The 20,358-nt window shown below is 31.4% G+C and overlaps 1 protein-coding gene across 2 annotated transcripts in view; it reads left to right on the top strand.

Annotated features, from left to right (window-relative positions):
* The window catches only part of LOC143067592 (uncharacterized), a 47,376-nt gene that overhangs the window by 15,413 nt on the left and 11,605 nt on the right, over window positions 1–20,358 (top strand). The window contains exons 2-11 of one of the 2 annotated variants that reach the window (XM_076240942.1): window positions 1,943–2,081; window positions 2,921–3,025; window positions 5,108–5,173; window positions 6,031–6,128; window positions 7,405–7,530; window positions 8,645–8,719; window positions 10,868–10,976; window positions 11,612–11,881; window positions 16,654–16,725; window positions 17,856–17,938. In XM_076240942.1, coding sequence (XP_076097057.1) covers window positions 1,947–2,081; window positions 2,921–3,025; window positions 5,108–5,173; window positions 6,031–6,128; window positions 7,405–7,530; window positions 8,645–8,719; window positions 10,868–10,976; window positions 11,612–11,881; window positions 16,654–16,725; window positions 17,856–17,938 — 1,139 coding nt within the window. In that variant the 5' untranslated portion in view covers window positions 1,943–1,946. The remainder of the gene's footprint in view (window positions 1–1,942; window positions 2,082–2,920; window positions 3,026–5,107; window positions 5,174–6,030; window positions 6,129–7,404; window positions 7,531–8,644; window positions 8,720–10,867; window positions 10,977–11,611; window positions 11,882–16,653; window positions 16,726–17,855; window positions 17,939–20,358) is intronic. The other variant, XM_076240943.1, reaches the window with a different exon arrangement.

The following is a 20,358-nucleotide window of genomic DNA, read 5'->3' as shown; positions in this document are numbered from 1 at the left end:
AAAAGACAAAGACATTGTTAAATTGAATTAAACAATTGTATCTTATCAACAAAAGAGAAGTTCTATAGCAGTTACAGCTGTCAATCAAAATAGTTAATAAGATGATCGGATAGCGTATACAGCGTAAAAAATGCCTGTCCGATGAATAATGAATTAAAATGCGTTATTCATCATCCCGAAAACTGTTAATCGATGCGATTTTTGATTTGTGGTCAATGAATTCGAAATGTGAAAGAATAGGGTACAATGATTACACAATGAAAATTATATATAATCGACCTAATTGTATATAAAATGATGATATACCATCAATTAAACAAAAAGTGGTGTACCAGACATCAAGGATTCATTTCACCAGTTTCTGTGGAATAGAAACAGAAAAGATTATCGAAAAAGAAGAGTGAGGTATAATGTTATCGCATGCAAGACAAGTAGCTTTAGAAATCTAGTTCCTTTGAAATAGAATCGGCAATAAAATGGCTGGTTAATTAACAGATGGATATGAAGGACGAGTCGAGAGTAGACTCAACTGCATTAATTCAACAATAATCACAATTCTAATGTGTATCTAGTCCGAATACATCTTGTTTGATCATTAATATAACATAATTGTTGCGATGCAAACCGAAATCTGACAGCACTGATTGTATCAATATGAGCCGAATTTTTCCAATCGAAAAAATTTGAGTTGAATGTAGTCTTAAAAACGTTATGTGCATTTGTATCTTCTCGTCTCAAAGAACCAAAAGAATAAAACCCAGCATAATCCACGCAAGATTACTTTACTAGGCATAATACACTTCGGATTCAGGAACAAAACTTGATTGCAAACGAAATCCGCTTATAGAAAAATGTCGCATACTGTCACACAGTTTCCATAAACACTGAGGAATTTATGAATGGCTATATTGACGAATTCATAATCAAACAGACGTTTGAAATATGCGATAAAATGAGTAAATACCACCTTCAACATAGTCAACTTTAAAATATTTATGGAGAGGATGTTATGTTCATAATGATAATACGTTTTATTCATTATGTGTGATTGTTAATTTAAATAAATTTTTACTTATTTTCAATTTTTAACTCCAAAGTATGTCGACAGTAGCGAGATAAAACAATAAATTCACACTTCCCCACGTTAAAACCAACCTATCTGTACGTTACTCGATCTAATGCATTGAAGCATGACAAAGGTAATAAAATTCACGAACTCTTTGCTTACTTTTAAACACATAGGCATGGATGAGTTTTGGCACCAAAAAATCAATGCTAGTGTTTTTATAGGAAGAGATCATTTTGCATGTCATGCACATCAGTAAATATTATATATATTAGTTTAAACATATTTATTTACAGTGGATTGTATAACAAGTTTTGCAACTTATATTAATCCCTTTCCTCTTTGCGGGTGCGAGTGCTGCCTTGTAGTGGCATTAGCCTACTCTTTTTCGAAATCTACAAGGGTGTCTTTAACGTGCAAGAGATATGGATCTCTCTTAACATGGATCAGTCATTTATCGTCCCCTTCCGACGGACTATCATCGTTTCCTCAAGACCATAATCGCAAATGGTGTCAAGGGAGAGACAAAAATTGAGTTCCTGAAATTTTCATCCCGAACGGGAATCGAACCAGGAACCTTTGTGTTAGTAGTCCGATGCACTAACAACTACACCACGGCTCATTTATGAATATCAATGGGATTATAAGAAATGCATATATGCCATCAACGCCAAAATGCTGAGATAAAACACTAATAAAAACAAAGCGAACCGCTTAAATGGTTCTAGAAAGGGACTATAATTGTTTACTTAATTAAAGTGTGACTTAGATGGAGAGTTGTCTTATTGGCATTCATACCACATCTTCTTATATCTATGACAAATGCACACAAAATAAAAAAAATTATGAAATTAGAAAATATGTTATTTATTTTAGGAACATGAAGGCTGGTATGAAAATATTCCTACCATGTTTAGTCATTGGATTAGTGTTGACTTTGTTTTCATACAAGAATTTCCTTCCTGTCCATGATGATGGTACTGATCAACAAAAGACATTACAATACATAAAACAGGTAAGTGGGAAGGCCATCTGATGAAAACTGTAAACAATTAGAGCTTACTTTTGTCTTATAGGTGTATTTTACCTTTTTAAGTGCTGACTTTTTTACAATGGTATAATAACACAAAGACAGGATGTCTAAGTACAGAGTCAAGTCATATGCATCAAAGAAACACAAAAAGGCATAAAGCAAAGCACATCAGAAAAAACGAAAGACAAGAATACAAAAATAATCATAGCACAACAACATAATGACGGCATTGACAAGTACAAAGTCACGTCAAATGTATATCCAAAATCAGGTTATAGAGTAAAAGTAATATTCATAAAGACAAATAAAGAATACTATAAAACGTGATTAAGATGATACACAACGTCAGTTCTCATAAAATACAATATCAGAAAACATATATAAACAAGATTATTGTGTATATATTTTCATATATGGATAAGGCAGTGAATTTTGATTTACAGTTGTATATAATAAAGTTTTAGCAGTCCAAACTTCTAGACTCTGGTATGAACATTCTTCTTGAAATTTACAGTTATAAGATAGTGAAGTAAATATCTTATTCTGCTACAGTAAATAATTATCAAAGTTCCAGGCTTATAATTTGATTCTGCTAACATGAAAAGAATACATAAGCTGATTGTACACTTATTTCATATCTACGACTCAACTTTAAAGAACATTTTGGAAAACTTTCTTGTTGTTTTTGGTAAACGTCTGAAATATTTTAAAACTACTTTATTTACATTTATTACATTTTCATTATAATTTGCCAATCTTTATTTTGTATGATGCAGATATTTTATTGTCATGTGAATATGAAATATTTGTATATTTTCCAGAGCGATAAAACAGAATCAAGACAAATTAAGTTCCAACCAGCACAAAGAACATACTCAACATTAGGAGCTTTTGAATCAAAAGGGGACATGTTCTGCATAAAAACTGTAAGATATGTAACTTCAGTTGTAGAAAATATCATTAGAAAAAAAAAACCCACTGAAAATGAACAATCGAATGCAAGACCCCTTGTGATAAACAGAGTTAAAATGACATAAAGACTATTAAATACAATTTTACTCTTTTAAAAAAAGTATGCGTTAAATTTATTTCAATATTTCCCTTAATTGTATTAACTTTTTAAAAAGATGATATGAAGGTAACAGTTGTATACCAGTATTCAAAAGTCATAAATTGATTGAGAGAAAACAATTTTGTAGTTCAAACTGAAACCGCGGGAAACACATCAGATATAAGGGGAAAACTAAGGAACAACAGGAACACTGATTTGCAACAAAAAAACAAACGTAAAAATACAAAGACACAAAAACAAACGTCAAAATACATAGAAACAAAAACAAACGTCAAAATACATAGAAACAAACTGTTTGATAACAACTGCCATATTCCTGACTTGGTACAGGACAATTTAAGAAAATATGGTGGGTTGAACCTGGTTTAATGGCAAGCCAAACCTCCCGCTTATATAGCAATGTTAAAAAATATCGCAAAAATGACGAAATTAGTACTGAAACAGTAATGTCAAAATCAGTACTGAAACAATACTGTCAAAATCAGTACTGAAACAGTACTGACAATTTCAGTACTGAGTATATAAATAGTAAATTTACCGTTTTTGTATAATAATAAACAGTACTGAATAAACAGAAAGTATAATATACTGAGCCAAAAAATTTATAAAAAAAAATGAGAAATTTTATTTTATTACAAAATCATAGCAACATATAATTTTAATGATAACAAAATGAAATTATGACATGTCAGAAGCAACATGAATGTTTATCACTCACATTCATGAGGATTTTCTTTGTATGGAGCACGGGAGGGTCAAAATGCGGAAATGAGTATAGTGTTATTCAAAATCAATTTCTCAACCATGCCCTAAGTGTACTAATGAAGGATTGGTAGGCACACCAGTAGTCAATGTCATACTTTTATGGCCGGAAAAACACTTTTCACGTGTTGACGTAAAGCGAAGGTAGCGCTCCTCCCTTGACAATATTTTTTTTTGATCTACGAGTTATCGGCCTATCTTGTGCAGATGCAATTTGTCGATATCTGTTTGTTAGTCTCTAAACTGTTGCCTTATGCACATTAAATCGAGCCACGATGTCAGTAACGCTCATTCCGGCATCAACCATTCCAAGAGCTTTTTGAAGGTCATTTTCGGGGAGGCCTGGTTGTATATGTTTTTCTTACCAATGGTGTGTTTCTGAACGTTAGTGAAAAAGAAATTTTTAATATCGTTTTAAAAGTACAGGTACAGAAGGTAAAACATCAATTACACGTGCAAAGCTGAAATGGGGCGAAATCATTCACCATGAAAAAAGTACGACTGTTTTAAATTACAGGTAAAACTAAGGATTATATCAATGATATAAATAATTTTTTTTCCCAGAAAGAACAAAAATTAAAAACAAAAAAGTGTTGCTAAACTTTATTGGCGCAGTATATTACAAGTTTTCTGTCTTGCCGAACAGTACAGATATAAACGAGGGTAGAAATGTACCAAAAAACGTGAGTAAATTCTTGGTAGTGTACGTGACAAAATACAGCACAAACACAAGCATAAACACTCATAACAGAGAAACGCAAAAACAAATAATAGTCGACACAACATAAAACTGTTTTGATTCATGGCACACTTATAAGTTTTATGTTGTACCAAATCATAAGTCTAGTATCTTTAATTTATAAAAATCTTTAAAAAACATGTTGGAGTTGTCCTAGTTTCAAAATAGTTTTGCCAAATTTGACCCATTTTGTTTTACTCGGCTAAAAAGTCGCAAAAAGAAGTATTTTATTTTTATTAGTGTATATTTGTTTATTCAAATTCCACCCTCCTATTCAGAGCTACTAAGATATTTTCAAATGTACATACTTTCAAATAAAATTCAATGTGCTCAGTAAGACATGCTGTTACGGATACTCCAACTCCATGTGTAATGTGATATTGCTGTCATTTGGTAGTTCAATCCTTTTTTTGCAATACCAATTGTACTTTTCAGAAAGAGATAACAGACTCAGTCGTAGGAGATTTTAAACCAAAAGAAGATTTTAACTGCATACAAACAGTAAGATAAGTTTTTTCAGATATTTATGATTTTAGACCCACGGTTTGTAAGTGCTCTGAAATGTGTAATGTATTCTCTTTTTTTTTGTACAAGATTACTAGCATATAGACTATTACATATCTAAATATTTTCTTGGATGCTCGGAAGAATAGTCACTGCTTTTTTTGATAATATTAAGTGCATATTAAGTACGAGACATTTGTAATCTCGCTAAGCGTGCATAAATAAATCATAACACTCGAGTTTAACAATGCATTGAATTGAAACTTCCCGAAACAGAAGCCCCACTTTGACAAAGATTGTACTGCCGGTCGGAAGGATGTCAAGAGATGACACCGTTTCTAAACATCAGTGATCCTCGGTAGACTTTTCATTTACTAAATAAATTTATTCAATCTTCATCAAATATCATCAGAAGTTTTGCGCATAAAAATACCAGAGGATTTTTTTTAAATCATGCTTTGCTTTTGCCTTTGCGACAAGAGTTTTTTTTTATTGGGTCTTATTGTTCTATTACTTCTTGAGGGTGTTATGTGAATTTACTTATGTTAACAGCTATAAAGCATTCACTTTTCATTAAATGATTTTAAATAAAAAAAACTGAACCTTGAACTTTATATATACCTTATATTATTTTGGATTTGTAAGTTTGAAGGTTCGGCGTCAATTGAGTCGAGCTTTTCCATCACTTAACACAAAATTAGCTATAATAAAACAATACCCATAAAAAAGGATAAACTCCATCCATAATGATCCATAAACAATATATTTTAAAGGAATAGACGTAAAACTAAGACAAATTAATTTCTGTGATATGATGTAACGAGTTTGAACTAAGTGTAATTTATTGATTTCAGATTGAACAATACAGAACTTTCGATGGTACTTTCTTCATTCCACCTGACCATATTTTATCAACATTACCGACAAAGGTTTTAGATTGTCTATATCAAAGGTACTTACAGCTATTACCGTGAAAAAAACCTAGTACGATTATCTTGTATAATTTCATTGATCAATGTGTACATCGAATATAGAAAGAGACGGTTGTTAGTTTTTATGTTAAGTCAAGGACCTAATCGGTAATTGTCGTAATGTGTTTTTTATTTTGAAAACTAGATTGTAAAACAAGATAAATACTTATCGTCTTGTGCAATATACTTTTCAGTCAACTAGGCTTCTTATAAAATAGAACTTCTCGTGAACTGCCTTCCTTTGTCGCAGGAAATTGTATTTATATGTTTTCTAGTTTAGTGTAAAGTTCATTTGTACTGAACTAGTACACGTGTTGTTTAGGGGCCAACTGAAGCCAGCCGCTGGGTGTGGGTTTTTTTTCAGTGTCGAAGACCCATTGGTGGCCTTCAGCTGTTTTCTTTTACTTTGTCGGGTTGCTGTCTCTTTGACACATTCCCTATTTTCATTCTCAATTTTACATTAACTTATTAGTGAGGCTACAGAAGTATACCGATGGTCAAATTCCATATTCTGATCCAGATGATTATACTATATTCAAAATTAATATTTCAAAATGTTACGACAGATAAACCAAATGACGAATTCATATACCAACACTTTTTGGTGGTATTTATTTTTAAATCACGGGCATTATTTGTGTAAGTAGTACTTATTATAAACAGTATGTTTCAATTAAAAAAAATTAATTGTTCTAGCTGCATTATATATATTGATTTTTCTTTACTGGAACGACGACTTTCATCAGATGTTTTAATCATGCTTTCCGAATATATTGCGGTGTCGTGTATTTTTACTTGACATGCGGGCGAATTTTTTTTTATCATTTCATCTGTAGAATTCTTTTTTCTGGTGTTTCAAAACAAAAATAAAAAAAAAACATGAATTATGTCATACTAACAACACGAATACATCTTCTATGTTATATCAGAACCAATTAGAAGTGTCATTTTGGAATATTTGGCATTGATGTAAAAAGTAAAATTACGAAAATACCGAACTCCGAAGAAAATTCTGAACGGAATGTCCCTAAGCAAGTGACATAACCAAATACAGGAATTTATTTTCTTATGTTGTTTTATAGCTAGCTAAACTTCTCACTTGCATGACAGTCGCATATAATTCTATCATATAGACAACGATGTGAGAACAAAACTTAAATTTTAAACTGAATACTTACGTATGAGTTATTTCATTGACTCCTCTCTTGTTTAATTTTCATCTGTTTGTTTATAAACACATTTTATTATCTATTATAGAATAACTACAACAATTCAATTTTTTTGCGCTAAACGAAGTCGACATGGATCAATAAAGAACGGGTGGAATATTTGTACAGATGGATGTTATAAACCAAACAGTAAAACAGTTATCAATGTGCTGAGGTATAAAACATAAAAGCCATGTTGTATTCACTCAATATATTCACTCATTTGTACGAAACTTAAAAAGAATGTTATGAAATATGTCAACTTCAAGGCCAATAGTTAAATGAAAACTTTTTAATTTTGCCGTCAAATTGTTAATACTTCACCGAATCGTACTAAAATATGTAAAAGGAGGAACCATTCTACGATGAGTGAATGCTATGACTGGGATATATTCTATAACCTGGAGTATTTTACAAAATATATTAATATTTTTATATATGCTATTATCAATGTTATTTCAACTGATCGGGCGGAGCTTACGTTTTAATTTGCATTAGGACAGTCTATTTGAAGATGTGTGTGATAAGGATGATTGCCGTTATTATTATTGTTGATTTCTAATCACCTATCAGTGTCATCAAAGGAATTTACAAAAGAATAACTTGACACTTCATTGATCCTAAAACACCTATCTAGAGATGGACTGGTTTATTATGAGCGAACCTGTTGAACCCCGCCCAGTCAAGTGAAATAAATCAAGTAATAACAAGGAATACTTGAAGAAAATCTCTTCTCTATTTGGGAATATCATCGACGAATGCCACATGTGGAGCCGATTGTGCTTAACCTTCCAGAGCACCTAATATCACCCTCGTTTTTATTGTGGATTGTGTTGCTCAGTCTTTTGTTTTCTATGATGTGTTGTGTATGCTATTTTGTTTTTAGTTTGAATATTTTCGCCTCTAGTTTAGAAGTCTTTTTGGTGCTATAAAAACAGGTTTGTGTTCTTAATGTGTACTGGTGTCATTAGGTGTATATTAATAATTTTTTTATTTGCTATGACCCTGTAAAATCCTATTGGTTTCATAATTATCCTTCGTAATTTGAACTCCTTTACGATGAATTACTTGCATCGCCCAATTGTCTTATGAAATCTTTTAAATAATTATTATCTTTATTGTGACAGATATCCTGATTGAGATCCGTCGATCTATTAAAAAAAAGAGAAGTGCAAACAACTAGTAATGCCAAAAATGTTACTATCGTAATATTGAAATATGTAAAACATGACATTCTTTTATTTTTAGATAGCTATGAGAAAATATAACACACTATTCTTTTTATTTAGCACAGTTAATGATAATGAAAATGTCCAAAGTATCAACATGATTTATAAGATGAAAGTTCAAAGACACAAACCAAGGTACGTTACTTGTTTATTCGGTTACTAGTGTTGCCATCATTACAACTGATATAATTTTAGAATATTATCATAATTGCATAAACTCAACAATTATCACAATATACATTTACAAATTGTCCCAACGCCAGTAATTCATAACGTATATGTAATTTTAAAACTGTATTACGACGAAATAAGTTTAATTTGGTAAAACCCAGAGTAAATCCTGAGTTTATTATAACTTTTCACTTAGCTTTTATTTTATCTCCTTTCATGAACCGTTCATCAACCATAAGCGTTAAACAATGAACAGCATCCAACAACTAACTTTAAGTTCATGAACTATAAGGATAACTACAGATGAATGACCTCCAAAGAAATAATGGTGATTGAACAGAATTTTTGACGTGAATTACTTCGACATTGATCATTTGAACAAAATGCCAAACGCACGTGACATAAGTGTGCTTGAGATTGGAAAATCATTTTTGCCAATCGTGCTATCGTTATTTTCCAAACAATTAACCTTGGTTGCAAAGTACAAAATAAATGTGTAAATGCAAAATACAAAGTGTGATTGGTTAATTGAACAGGTAAAGTTTCAATTTAGAATTTGGTGTATAACACACTTATCAGAAACGGAGAATTAGCCAAAGCAAAACAAAATTTCATGTTATGTGAAAATATTATAACCAATCTCATTTTTCGATAAAGTAACCTAAATATTTACGCACCAAAAGGTTTGGGTTGAACTAATGTCTGTTGACAGTTGTGTTCATGAGCCACTAGTTACCCCTTTCATGTTACTCTTAGTTATTTCACTGAGGAAACATTTTATCATTACAAAATTATTGCACGGAAAAAACTTGAGCCCGCACGAGCATACTTTATGGTTACAATAAATCATTAGGTTGTATTGGCGCAGACATTTTATGAGCATAACATGTATTCAGAATTGATAGTATGGATAATCATGATTGGTTGATATGTACGCCTGTTATTTTTATGACCCGCAACGAAGTTGTTGGTGCCATATAGTTTTACCCTTGTTCTCATTCCGTTCTTCCGTCAATCCGCAACAAAATAGTATACGGAGTTTTTCTAAATGCCTTCAGATAGTGGGCTGATTTTTGGTATGTGAGTTGACCATGATGAGTTACAGATCAAGTGTAAGTTTCGTTCAGCTCCGCTCATTTTTTCCGAAATTAGGGGCTTTGGACTCTGATAAATTGTTGAAAATCACAGTTATACGGACTCTTTTTCTAAACACTTTCAGATATTGGGATGATTTTTGGCATGTGAGTTAACCAAGATTAGTTACAGATCAAGTTTGAGTTTTGTTCCACTCGGCTAATTTTGCCGAAATTACGGGCTATGTATGGACTTTGATAAATTCATGAATATCACAGTTATACAGACTCTTTACTAAACGCTTTCAGATATTGGGCTGATTTTTGGTATGAGAGTTACTCATGATGAGTTACAGATCAAGTTCAAGTTTCGTTCCGCTCCGCTAATTTTTGCAAACATTAAGGGTTTACAACCTTGAAAATTGTTGAAAATCACAGTTACACAGACTTTTTTTTCTATACGCCTCAGATTGTGAGCTGATTTTTGGTACGGAGACTACCATCATGTTTGTGATCACATGTGTTATTGAAATTGCAGATTTTTCAACTTTTTGAGACGGGGCCATTCGTGTGGCTTTGACACATCTAGTTTTATATTATAATTAGAGACTTCATTGCATTCTGCATTATACAAAAGGCTTAATAAATTATTTTCCTTAGTCCTAATGGACATGAGATGTCTTTTCAACGCTAGGATGAGACACGTATTTTTAAGTGAAAAATTGAGGCATGGGAGATAAGTACAAATAACGTTAAGAAAAGCAACGCAAACCTATTTTTGTACCAAAAAATACTGTCCGAATAACTTTTCTTCAATTCTAGCAAGGTTTCCTTTTAAAATAAATCAACTTTCTAAAGTCTGTATCTCAAAAAAAGGCTATCATTGTCACCCATGGGGAAATAAATTGTTTATTTCAATCTATAGTACGCAAAAAGCACAAACACAATAGAAGTTATCGTCATTAATTATAAACTTATTTATTTCTTAATACGATTATTGAGCACACATATAATATACATATATATTTTATTATTTAAGAAATAAGACTGGAACTGATGAAATATATCTTTCAAAAAAGGAAAATATTTTTAATGATGGTCAGCCCACAAAACTTGATGCATGGAGCTATGCAGTAAATGAGGAATCGGTAAAGTTTTACCAGTTTACTAAACACTTATAGAATGATAGCAATTTTTGTTTTGATAGTGACTTTCTTATCAAGAATATAAATCGAGGACTATGGCGGGTCAGTATACAAAACAATTTGCTTAATATTGAAGAAAAAGAAGATGTCAAAATGACGGCAAACTAGATTTTTTTTTCAAAATAAAAGTGTTATTGATAAATCAATTAAGGACCGCAACCACTTAACAAGAAATAAAAAAAAATATTTTCCTTTTTTCCTGTTCCACTTGAGACATCCTTTTTGTCATCATTGTTAGTATATTTTATTCCTTTAAGTCACAATCGAAATAAAGAGGACAATATTACGGTTTTATGGTAATGTGTTGTATTATTCATACATAAGTATATAATGTCAATCTGTAAAATGATGTAAAATCAAATGTAAAATATGTGTGTTACTCACCATGACAATAGAGTATAAAGAATAAAGAGCTAATACATGTTTCCGACCAGCACTTCATGCATCCTTTCAAAATAAATAAAGAACACTCAGTCCTTTTTATATAACAAGGTTTCTAAAATGATATTGTCTGTAAAGTTATGTTTATAAGCTAAATCATTAACATTTAAAATGCATGTTTATTTCACTATTGATAGAATGGCCAGGGTATCCTTATAATTGATGTGGGCAACCTCACTGAGCGAATTGTTGATCACGTGATCAAAAGTGGAATGCTCAATGAAATACAACAGCTATCTATTCGGATTAGTTATGGAGATCCCATGTCTGGAATTAAGTACTTTTCTGTACTAAAACAATTGAGAAAGCTGTTTGAAGCAGGTTTTAGGATATACTGGTCGAGACAAGAATGGTCGGGTATTCTTCGAAGAAACAAGAACAGAACAAGTTGTGTATATCTAGACATGGTATGTTGACACAGTAATTTCTTCCCTAAGTTGTATATACATTTGTTTTATGGCACATACTACTTCTTCATAAATGTTGTGATTGAGAATCAATCTTTATTTTGAAAATATATGCTTGATAAAGGCAATAGTAGTATACCGGTGTTCAAAAGTCATTAATCGATTGAAAAAAAAAAACAAATCCGGGGAAAACAAGTGCATTTAATCAAAAGCCAACATACATAGCAACGAACTATTTGATAACAACTGCCATATTCCTAACTTGTACAGGACATTTTTCAGAAAATGTGGCGGGTTGAACCTGGTTTTATGGCTAGCCAAAACTCTTATATGAAAATGTTTAAAAAATATCGCTAGAATGATAACACTACAGCAAAAAGACATGCAAGAACACATAGAAACGCACAAACAAATAATATCTGGGTCGACACCACATGCAAACCGCAAAACAACGAACATCTTCCATTAACGACACCACAGGACATCACAAACAGTGAAAAGTAAAATCACAAAAATACTGAACTCAAAGGAAAATCCAATCGGAAAGTCTATAATCACATGGCAACATCAAATGACAAAACACATCAAAAACGAATGGAGCACTTACATACGATCATGCAAAATTTATACATTTTTTTTACAATACCAATTTATAATTGAAATTGTGTATATATATTTATTAGGTTACATTCCTAATTGTAATAATAATCTCAAACTATGTTACCCTTTACATTTCACTTCCATGTTTAAGGTTTGGTCACTCTGAATTTTTATTCTCAATCATAGTAACTAAAAGATAGTTCAAGAGGAGGAATGGCGTTCTGCACTCTGTATGCATACATATATATGATATTGATCGGTCGCAGTAACGTTGCGCACGATGTTGGTACCAATTCCATTTTGCTATAGATTAGCATAAAAATGAATACGTAGACTGGCCAGTTCGATAAAAAAATAGTGATTTCTGGTTGAATTCATTACATTACACTAGTAGAAAATAAAGAACAAAAAGGAACCGAAATTTAAAATACCAGAAATTATAACACTTAATTTTCCCATTTTTACGCAAAGACGTAATGTCCAACGTTTTATTTTGTATGCTAAAGATCGGAGTGCCGTTTCTATCCCACGGTATTTTTTCTCCGATCATCGTAAAACTTCACAAGAGTATTGCTATGTGTATAGTTATTCGCGTGTTAATGCAAAATGAATATCACTGGAACCGTAATCCGGAAAATGTTATTTTTGAAAACGGTTTGAAAAATGTCCAAGCATATGCAAGGTAAGCATATTTCGTGTTTGCGAATTTATACCGTGAAATTGAAAAAAGCTGAGAGGAAAAATATCTATAATATTTTGAAATGTTTTTTCCTCCTGATTCATGATATGTTTTTGACGGAAACCATGCGTTCAGTTTCTATTGCAATGACTTCAAAAAGTATAGCCATCTTGTCCCAACGAAAAAATAAATTCTTTAAAATTAAGGTTTAACTACTTGTCGATCAAATAAGCATAGTTAGATTATAGAAAATAAAACTTGGCGGTAAACGCTTTTTTCATATTCTTTTAAAACAATGTAGTGTTTAACATTTTTTCGTTAGGCAACAAGGTTTTAGATCGTTTCAAAAAGTATAGCCGTTTTGTCCCAACGTTCGGAAAAACGCAATTGATGGATGTCATGCTCTGGTTTTTAATTTTATATCGTAATTATTTGTTTCCAGTTTAATTCGAATGAAAATAAAAATACACGTATAAGTATCAATACACCCAATGTATGAGAAAAGAATAGTATAAGTTTAAATTCAAATGTTGACCAAATGAGATTGATATAAACAAAATATCGGGATCTTAGTTTTTTTTTTATAGCATATTTTTTAATTTAAGGACCATTGTCTATCTGCAAGTTTTAAATCGTGAAAAGCAACATATGTAAATAAAAATTATTACATAAGAGATAAATGGAGAAAAACCATTGCTGGCAATTATAACAAACAAAGAATATGCATAATGCCACAAAAATACGGAAATGAGAAAAAAAACCATGAATCCCAAATGTTTAACTACCTAGATATTTTGCGACAAAGAAAGCATCGAGAATTGAAAAATATAGAAAGGAAACGGAAACGGAAAGAAATGCAACAAAAGGAGTATGTATAAAGAAAGGCAACAGTAGTATACTGCTGTTCGAAATTCATAAATCGATAGAGAAAAAACAAATCCGAGTTATGAACATGAAGAAAAAAAAATTAGAGAACATAAATTTAAAATCTAATTTATATTAAAATCAAATCTGTGTAAATTTGACAATTAATGTATGATTTATTAATGCGAACTTCTACCGAAAGGAAAATTATCAATTATGGCCATGGCCTGGAAAGATTGACAACTCCAGTAAATGAATTCATTAAAACAAAATATCTATACGACCACTTTGTGTTTTATTTCAGACAAACCGAAATCGGTTACTAAATTCACAACAGTAAATTGACCTCATCAATTATATGCTTGAACGCCTGAAACGTTCTTTGAAATCGCCTTATTTTGAAGAACGCCGTGAAACGCTAAGTAGTACCAACATCGTGCGCAACGTCAGTGTTAGTATCAAGTTATATGTGATGTGACACCTGGACACTCGAAATGTGTTTAATGACATGATAAAAATAGCAGCAATTTACTGTAGTTATGATTCTATGTTCTTTTCTAAGGAAAATATATTTGAGGGTTGATACGAATAAGATATTGAAAAGGCAATTTCATAAACATTCATACTACACCTCACGTATATTTAATGTGAAATGGCGTCATACATATTAGGGGTTTAATTAGGCCTTACCAACAGTGACTGCCATCGATGACGTGACGTCATGCAGATAAACAGTGATAAATAAAGGCATGAGTAGTATACTGCTGTATAATTGTCATAAATCGATTGGGAGAAAACAAATCCGGGTAATAAACTCAAACCGAGGGAAACACATCAACTTTAAGAGGAAAAAAACAGAAACACAGGTAAAAAAAAACCAACTAAAACAAACGACTATTCAACATACATAGAAACGAACTATTAGAAAACAACTGCCATATTCCTGACTTCGTAGAGGACATTTCAAGAAAAAATGGTGGGCTAAACCTCATTTGCAATGACTTATATACTCATTAGAGAGACATCCAGGTACTACGTAACGAAGTGAAAACCAAGCTATTAATCAATACATTTATTGGTGGAAAATAACTGTTTAATGTTTTCTATAAATAACAAAGTAATCGGAAAACAGTAAACTTTCCACCTAAATTGCAACAATGTTTGGTCTTACTTCTTTTGGTTGCTCTTACCTGACCGAGTAAAAGGATGTCATACAACATATTAGGGAATCTGTCGAAAAATTATATAATACGGAGTCAAAAGTCCGTAGGGGTAAACTTATATGATAATTTATATGAATTTGAAATAGTTTATTCACAGAGGCTAACAAGTTTCGTATTACTTCGGTTTGGATATTCGTTGAAAATTAATTTTTCGAATCTTATAAATAATTTTAATAACTACTGGAAAAAAACCTTGAAGATAATTAGCAAAAACTAGACACTTTTGTCATTTGTAGGAACTCAAAATAAAAAAAACACAAAAGAGAACGTAGGTTGTCTAATCTTGGACATATTTTTTGAAGGTTAACTGTTAAACTTAATACACAAAACATTGCGCAAGGTGAACATCTAAAGCTGTTCTACGTGTTTTTTTCGGATGCACAATTACCATTTTATAGTATATGTAGACTTGATAATTGACATTTATAGAATAGTTGGTTGGTGTCCCTTAGATAAATATACATTCTACCGCTGCACCGGGTGTAATACGATACATATCCACTTGCGTCGGTGAGATTTAAAGTTTTATACGCGACACTGGAAGAGCGTTTCGAATAATCAAATTATAACTGTCAAGAGTGGATAAATATAGTATCGCATTGTATTTGGTGGTGGAATTTGTTTGTCTGGTGATTTTCTGACGACATGCAGACTAAACTAATCCTCCTTTTCAAATGATCTGCAAAAACATGTGTTCTGTCTATGTGACGTCATCAGACATAGTAGCATTTTTCGTGGCGTCAAAATAGGAATTTCAGAGAAAAGCAAGAAAACTTGACGTCATAATCGAATGAAAAATTGAGATCAAACGAACCAAATATTCATTAAATAAGAATAGCTAACAGGTAATAGAAAAATGTAATTACTCCCTAATTGGAGCAGTGTTATGGGACATTTTATCAGATACTCCTTTCCGGCAGTGGGAAATTGTTCGTTTTAAGCGAATAAAGATGCAAAAATGTATGGAGACATTTTTTGACTTTTCTAATGAATCTATGATCAGTTATCTTTCAGTGATATTAGCTTCAACGTTTACAGCAACTTCATTTACAGTAAAATTTACCTACGATAAAAATAAAGTAAACTTTTGATGTTGAATTGATTCAGATTTTATTGCAAGGTTTTTATTATTGTATTTTAATCCATATGTTGAATGTGTTACAATGTGGTCCAATTCATGAACAAGGCATTTGTATCGCTATAAATAATTGTAAAAAATCAAGGGATTTTTTTGGAACGAACACAAAAACAATATTAATACAAAACTTAATAACGTCCTCTGTTATTTAAAAACATAGAGATGTAATATAATGAATTGCAAATGAGATATCTATACATTCTTGTTTTAAAATGACAGATCAAGTTTACCATATCATTGATTAAAAGAAAATCCATTTATTAATTAGATTTACAGTGTATGTAGAGGTTTACTTAAGTCAACAGGTCCTATAAAGGAGTACAGTATAAAACAAAATCTGGTAAGTACAAAATGCTATGATAAGGTATAAAAACTCATCAAAGATACCAGGTTTATTAATTGATACACAAGATAAGGGCTTATTGTACATACTACTCACCAGTTGCTCCTAATAAAACAAAAGTTGTGTTTCAAATGCGAAGTTACAGAGCGCACCAAAAAAAAATATGATACGTTTATCCGGCAATCGATTTGGAATACCAGACGATATCACTGATTGTTGCAAACATGCATCATTTACGCCAAATTATCTTAAGTATAAAACTGTAAACATCTAAACATTTTTTTACTGATGAAATATACCTTCGTCCGAGGTAAAGGTATTAAAAAGCTATTTAGAAACATCACCATATGCAGAAGAACGTGTATTTTTTGTGTTGTTGAATCCAATTTTCACATACATTTGCAATTATCTTCTGTATATTACAAATATATAAATCGAAAAAAAAACCTTTTTATTTTTAGACGACTTTGTCTTAAGTTTAATACAAATATTTTCCCATTACAACCTTGCTTATACTTGTAGTCATATAAAATACGAGAAAAATAGACACCGATTCTGACGTCACTTTTTGAAGATTAAAATTCAAAGTTACTCATATCGACCGAAATCCATTCATGAAATTTGATATAAGCAAATAACTCATATCGCGCTGCGACCAAAATTTATTTTTTATTGCATACTTGTATTACTAATTTTCTGTATTTAAGAATGATATCAAACTTATTAAAGGACTGTATAATACTGATCTGTATCGAATATTGGACAGCAGTATACAACTGTTGCATTTATTTCGTACCTTTACGTGTTTGACGATTCTTTTATTTTTATACCCACTCAGCATGTAAATTTCGTAATAACTTATAAAGAGTTTCCTCAGTTCGACCTACGTGATGGAGTCTATTTACTTATCATCTTTTTCTAGTAAGTCCATACGTTCTATATAGTCAAGTGAGGATTCCTTTCATGTAAATGTACCTGAAATGTTCGGCAGCATTGTTTCGAGTAAATAACATCCCTACATGATTTTTTCTGTCTATTTATATTTTGACTGATGGTCTTTTATTTTACTTTATTATATTCTTAACGTTCACTTGATTCCTCTTTTTCACATATTATCATATCATTAGGCAGATTTTGGACACTTACGAATTCCAGAGGACAAGGATCTTTCAAAATTGAATGCAAAAGAGCGGTATGCGCTATATTTAAGGTAAATACGAATATGGGAATATGTCATTATTGTGTTAGTACATCAGTTAGCATTTTTTATCGTAGTGCCATATGGATAGTATAGGAAGTCGGGTAAGAGCCATGATTGGCAGAAATACAATTTTTTTCAAACCTAAATTAACAAGGTTAATAAATCTGGACACTTTAATGGGGAAAGGTCACTAATTCGGTTACCGTACCATGACATATTTCACTTTTCAAAATTGACATCAATGACATGAAGTTGACATTTTACTCATGGATTTTGTACATTTTTGTAAAATCCAGCTAATAGCAGATATATTTTTGCCCGAAGGCTTTGCTAAACTCTAAATATCAATAATAGATTCTATAAACGAAGCTTTTTGTCGCTCGTGCAAATAGCTCAGACACAATAAAAAAATTGATACAGATGTCTAACGAGCTTATATCATATATTCTACAAGGATGCAATTTGGTTTTCCAATTCGGGGTGCCCCAAAAAGTGGCCTTATCAAACCTTCCCCTCTTTATTACATGTTACAAAATACCAAACATTTGAAAAAAGCACAAACTTTAAATTTCTGAAATTCCTTGCTTTCAAGTGGACAGGTTCAAGGGTTATAAATTAAAGTGAATCCAGAAACTTGTTTCGGACATCCAAATTTAAATAAGTGATATTTTTATTTTAAAAATGTTTTATAAAGTTGCAAGATGTATCTAATATTTATATTATAGCATAAACATGAAATTCAAAATGATGAATCAGGACATTGCCTACTAGATTAAATTTAACACTGTTTTATGCGTCTATGCACGAACCGAAAAAAATTTAATTGAAAACTGAATGATAAAAAAATCACTAGCAAAAACGCTGCCAGAAAACCAAATGTTCCAATTGCAGTTGGTAGAGAGGATAACCAGATTTTGTTAACTTAAACTCCTGTCCCGCATTTTGTTTTTCAAATATCATTCTACCCTCCATAAACAGCAAACGATAGCTCCCACATAGGGGCTACAGGAATTTTGCTATACAAATATTAAAAATTCACAATCGCAAAGCTGAAAGCAACCGACACTCAATTTCAATTTGTTAATGTAAGTCTATATATGATGAAAAAAGTATATTGTTAATGTAAGTCAATATATGATGAAACAAGTATATTGTTAATGAAAGTCAATATATGATAAAAAAAAGTATATTGTTAATGAAAGTCAATATATGATGAAAAAAGTATAACAACAATACCGATTGCCAAGGCAAGTTTTAAACTGACACTATTATACGTTACATTCAATTAACCAACAAAACTTAGGAAAAACAACTGTCATATTCTTGACTAGGTATAGGCATTTTCCAACAAATGTGCAGTGGTTGTTTAAAAATTGTTGTTTTAACTAGTTTAACCTTTCACTTATTTGACAATTGTTTAAAATTCCGCTATATTGACAAAAATAGGTGAGTAACCAAAACAGACATAACCAGTTTATATAATAATAATCAGGATCCAACAACCAGAACTATGTAAGCATGCTAACATGCATTTAACATAACTGACTGAAAAGATTAAACAAATCTACAACACAGACGGCCAACAAAAAAGTGTTTGAGATGATTGTACAGTTAAGTAACACATAATTTTATAAAGATTTTCCCAAAAACGTTTTTGTAGTCGAAAGCAAATTTTACAAAGACTCTAACAAAAAGTGTTTGTAGTTAATAGTACATACAGCATATAAATTTCGATAAATTAAATTAAATATAACGACAAGGATAAGCAAAATGAAAACATCGCTGTACAATCATTTTGCGTCCGAGTCTCGCCTCTGGACACATCGGCCCCACGACAAAAGAAAAAAAAAACACATTAATAGCTGGATGCATAAATAACGAAACACTGTAATAGCCATACGACCAAACAGAACATCATATAACAAAGACAAATAAACGGAAAACTTAAATCAATATAAAGATACAGAACTTCTGCACATCGAATCTCGACACCATTTTATTGTATTTGTAAAGTTGACTGTGCATATTAATCTATTTATTCTGGTACTTTCCAATACAAATTTTCACAAAGCACTGGCTCATCATTCTTGCTAGACACCGATGACGTTCTACAAAGTTTAATTATCAGCGGCTTGCCCTTAGTTATCTCGAAGAAGACTTTAAACAGACTTATTATAAAGAGATATAGTTACGTACGGTACTGTTGTCTGATCATTATAGATGGCACATTTTGGTATTAGTATAGATTCACTTATACGGTCTTTCCATCGGGAATAAACACATATATCCCAAAACCAGTTGTTGACATGATACGGGTTCTTTCTCGTATATTTTATGATGGTATAATACTAAACCCCTAACGGGAGAAACTGTGCTTGATTATCATATGTTGTAGACATAACCTTTCTATCAGTTTAATTGAGTATAAC

The sequence above is a fragment of the Mytilus galloprovincialis genome, chromosome 3 (assembly GCF_965363235.1).
Source record: "Mytilus galloprovincialis chromosome 3, xbMytGall1.hap1.1, whole genome shotgun sequence".
In the NCBI taxonomy this organism is placed as follows: Eukaryota; Metazoa; Mollusca; class Bivalvia; order Mytilida; family Mytilidae; genus Mytilus; species Mytilus galloprovincialis.
Note: the sequence above shows the minus strand (reverse complement) of the source record. Positions and strands in the feature narration are given on the sequence as shown.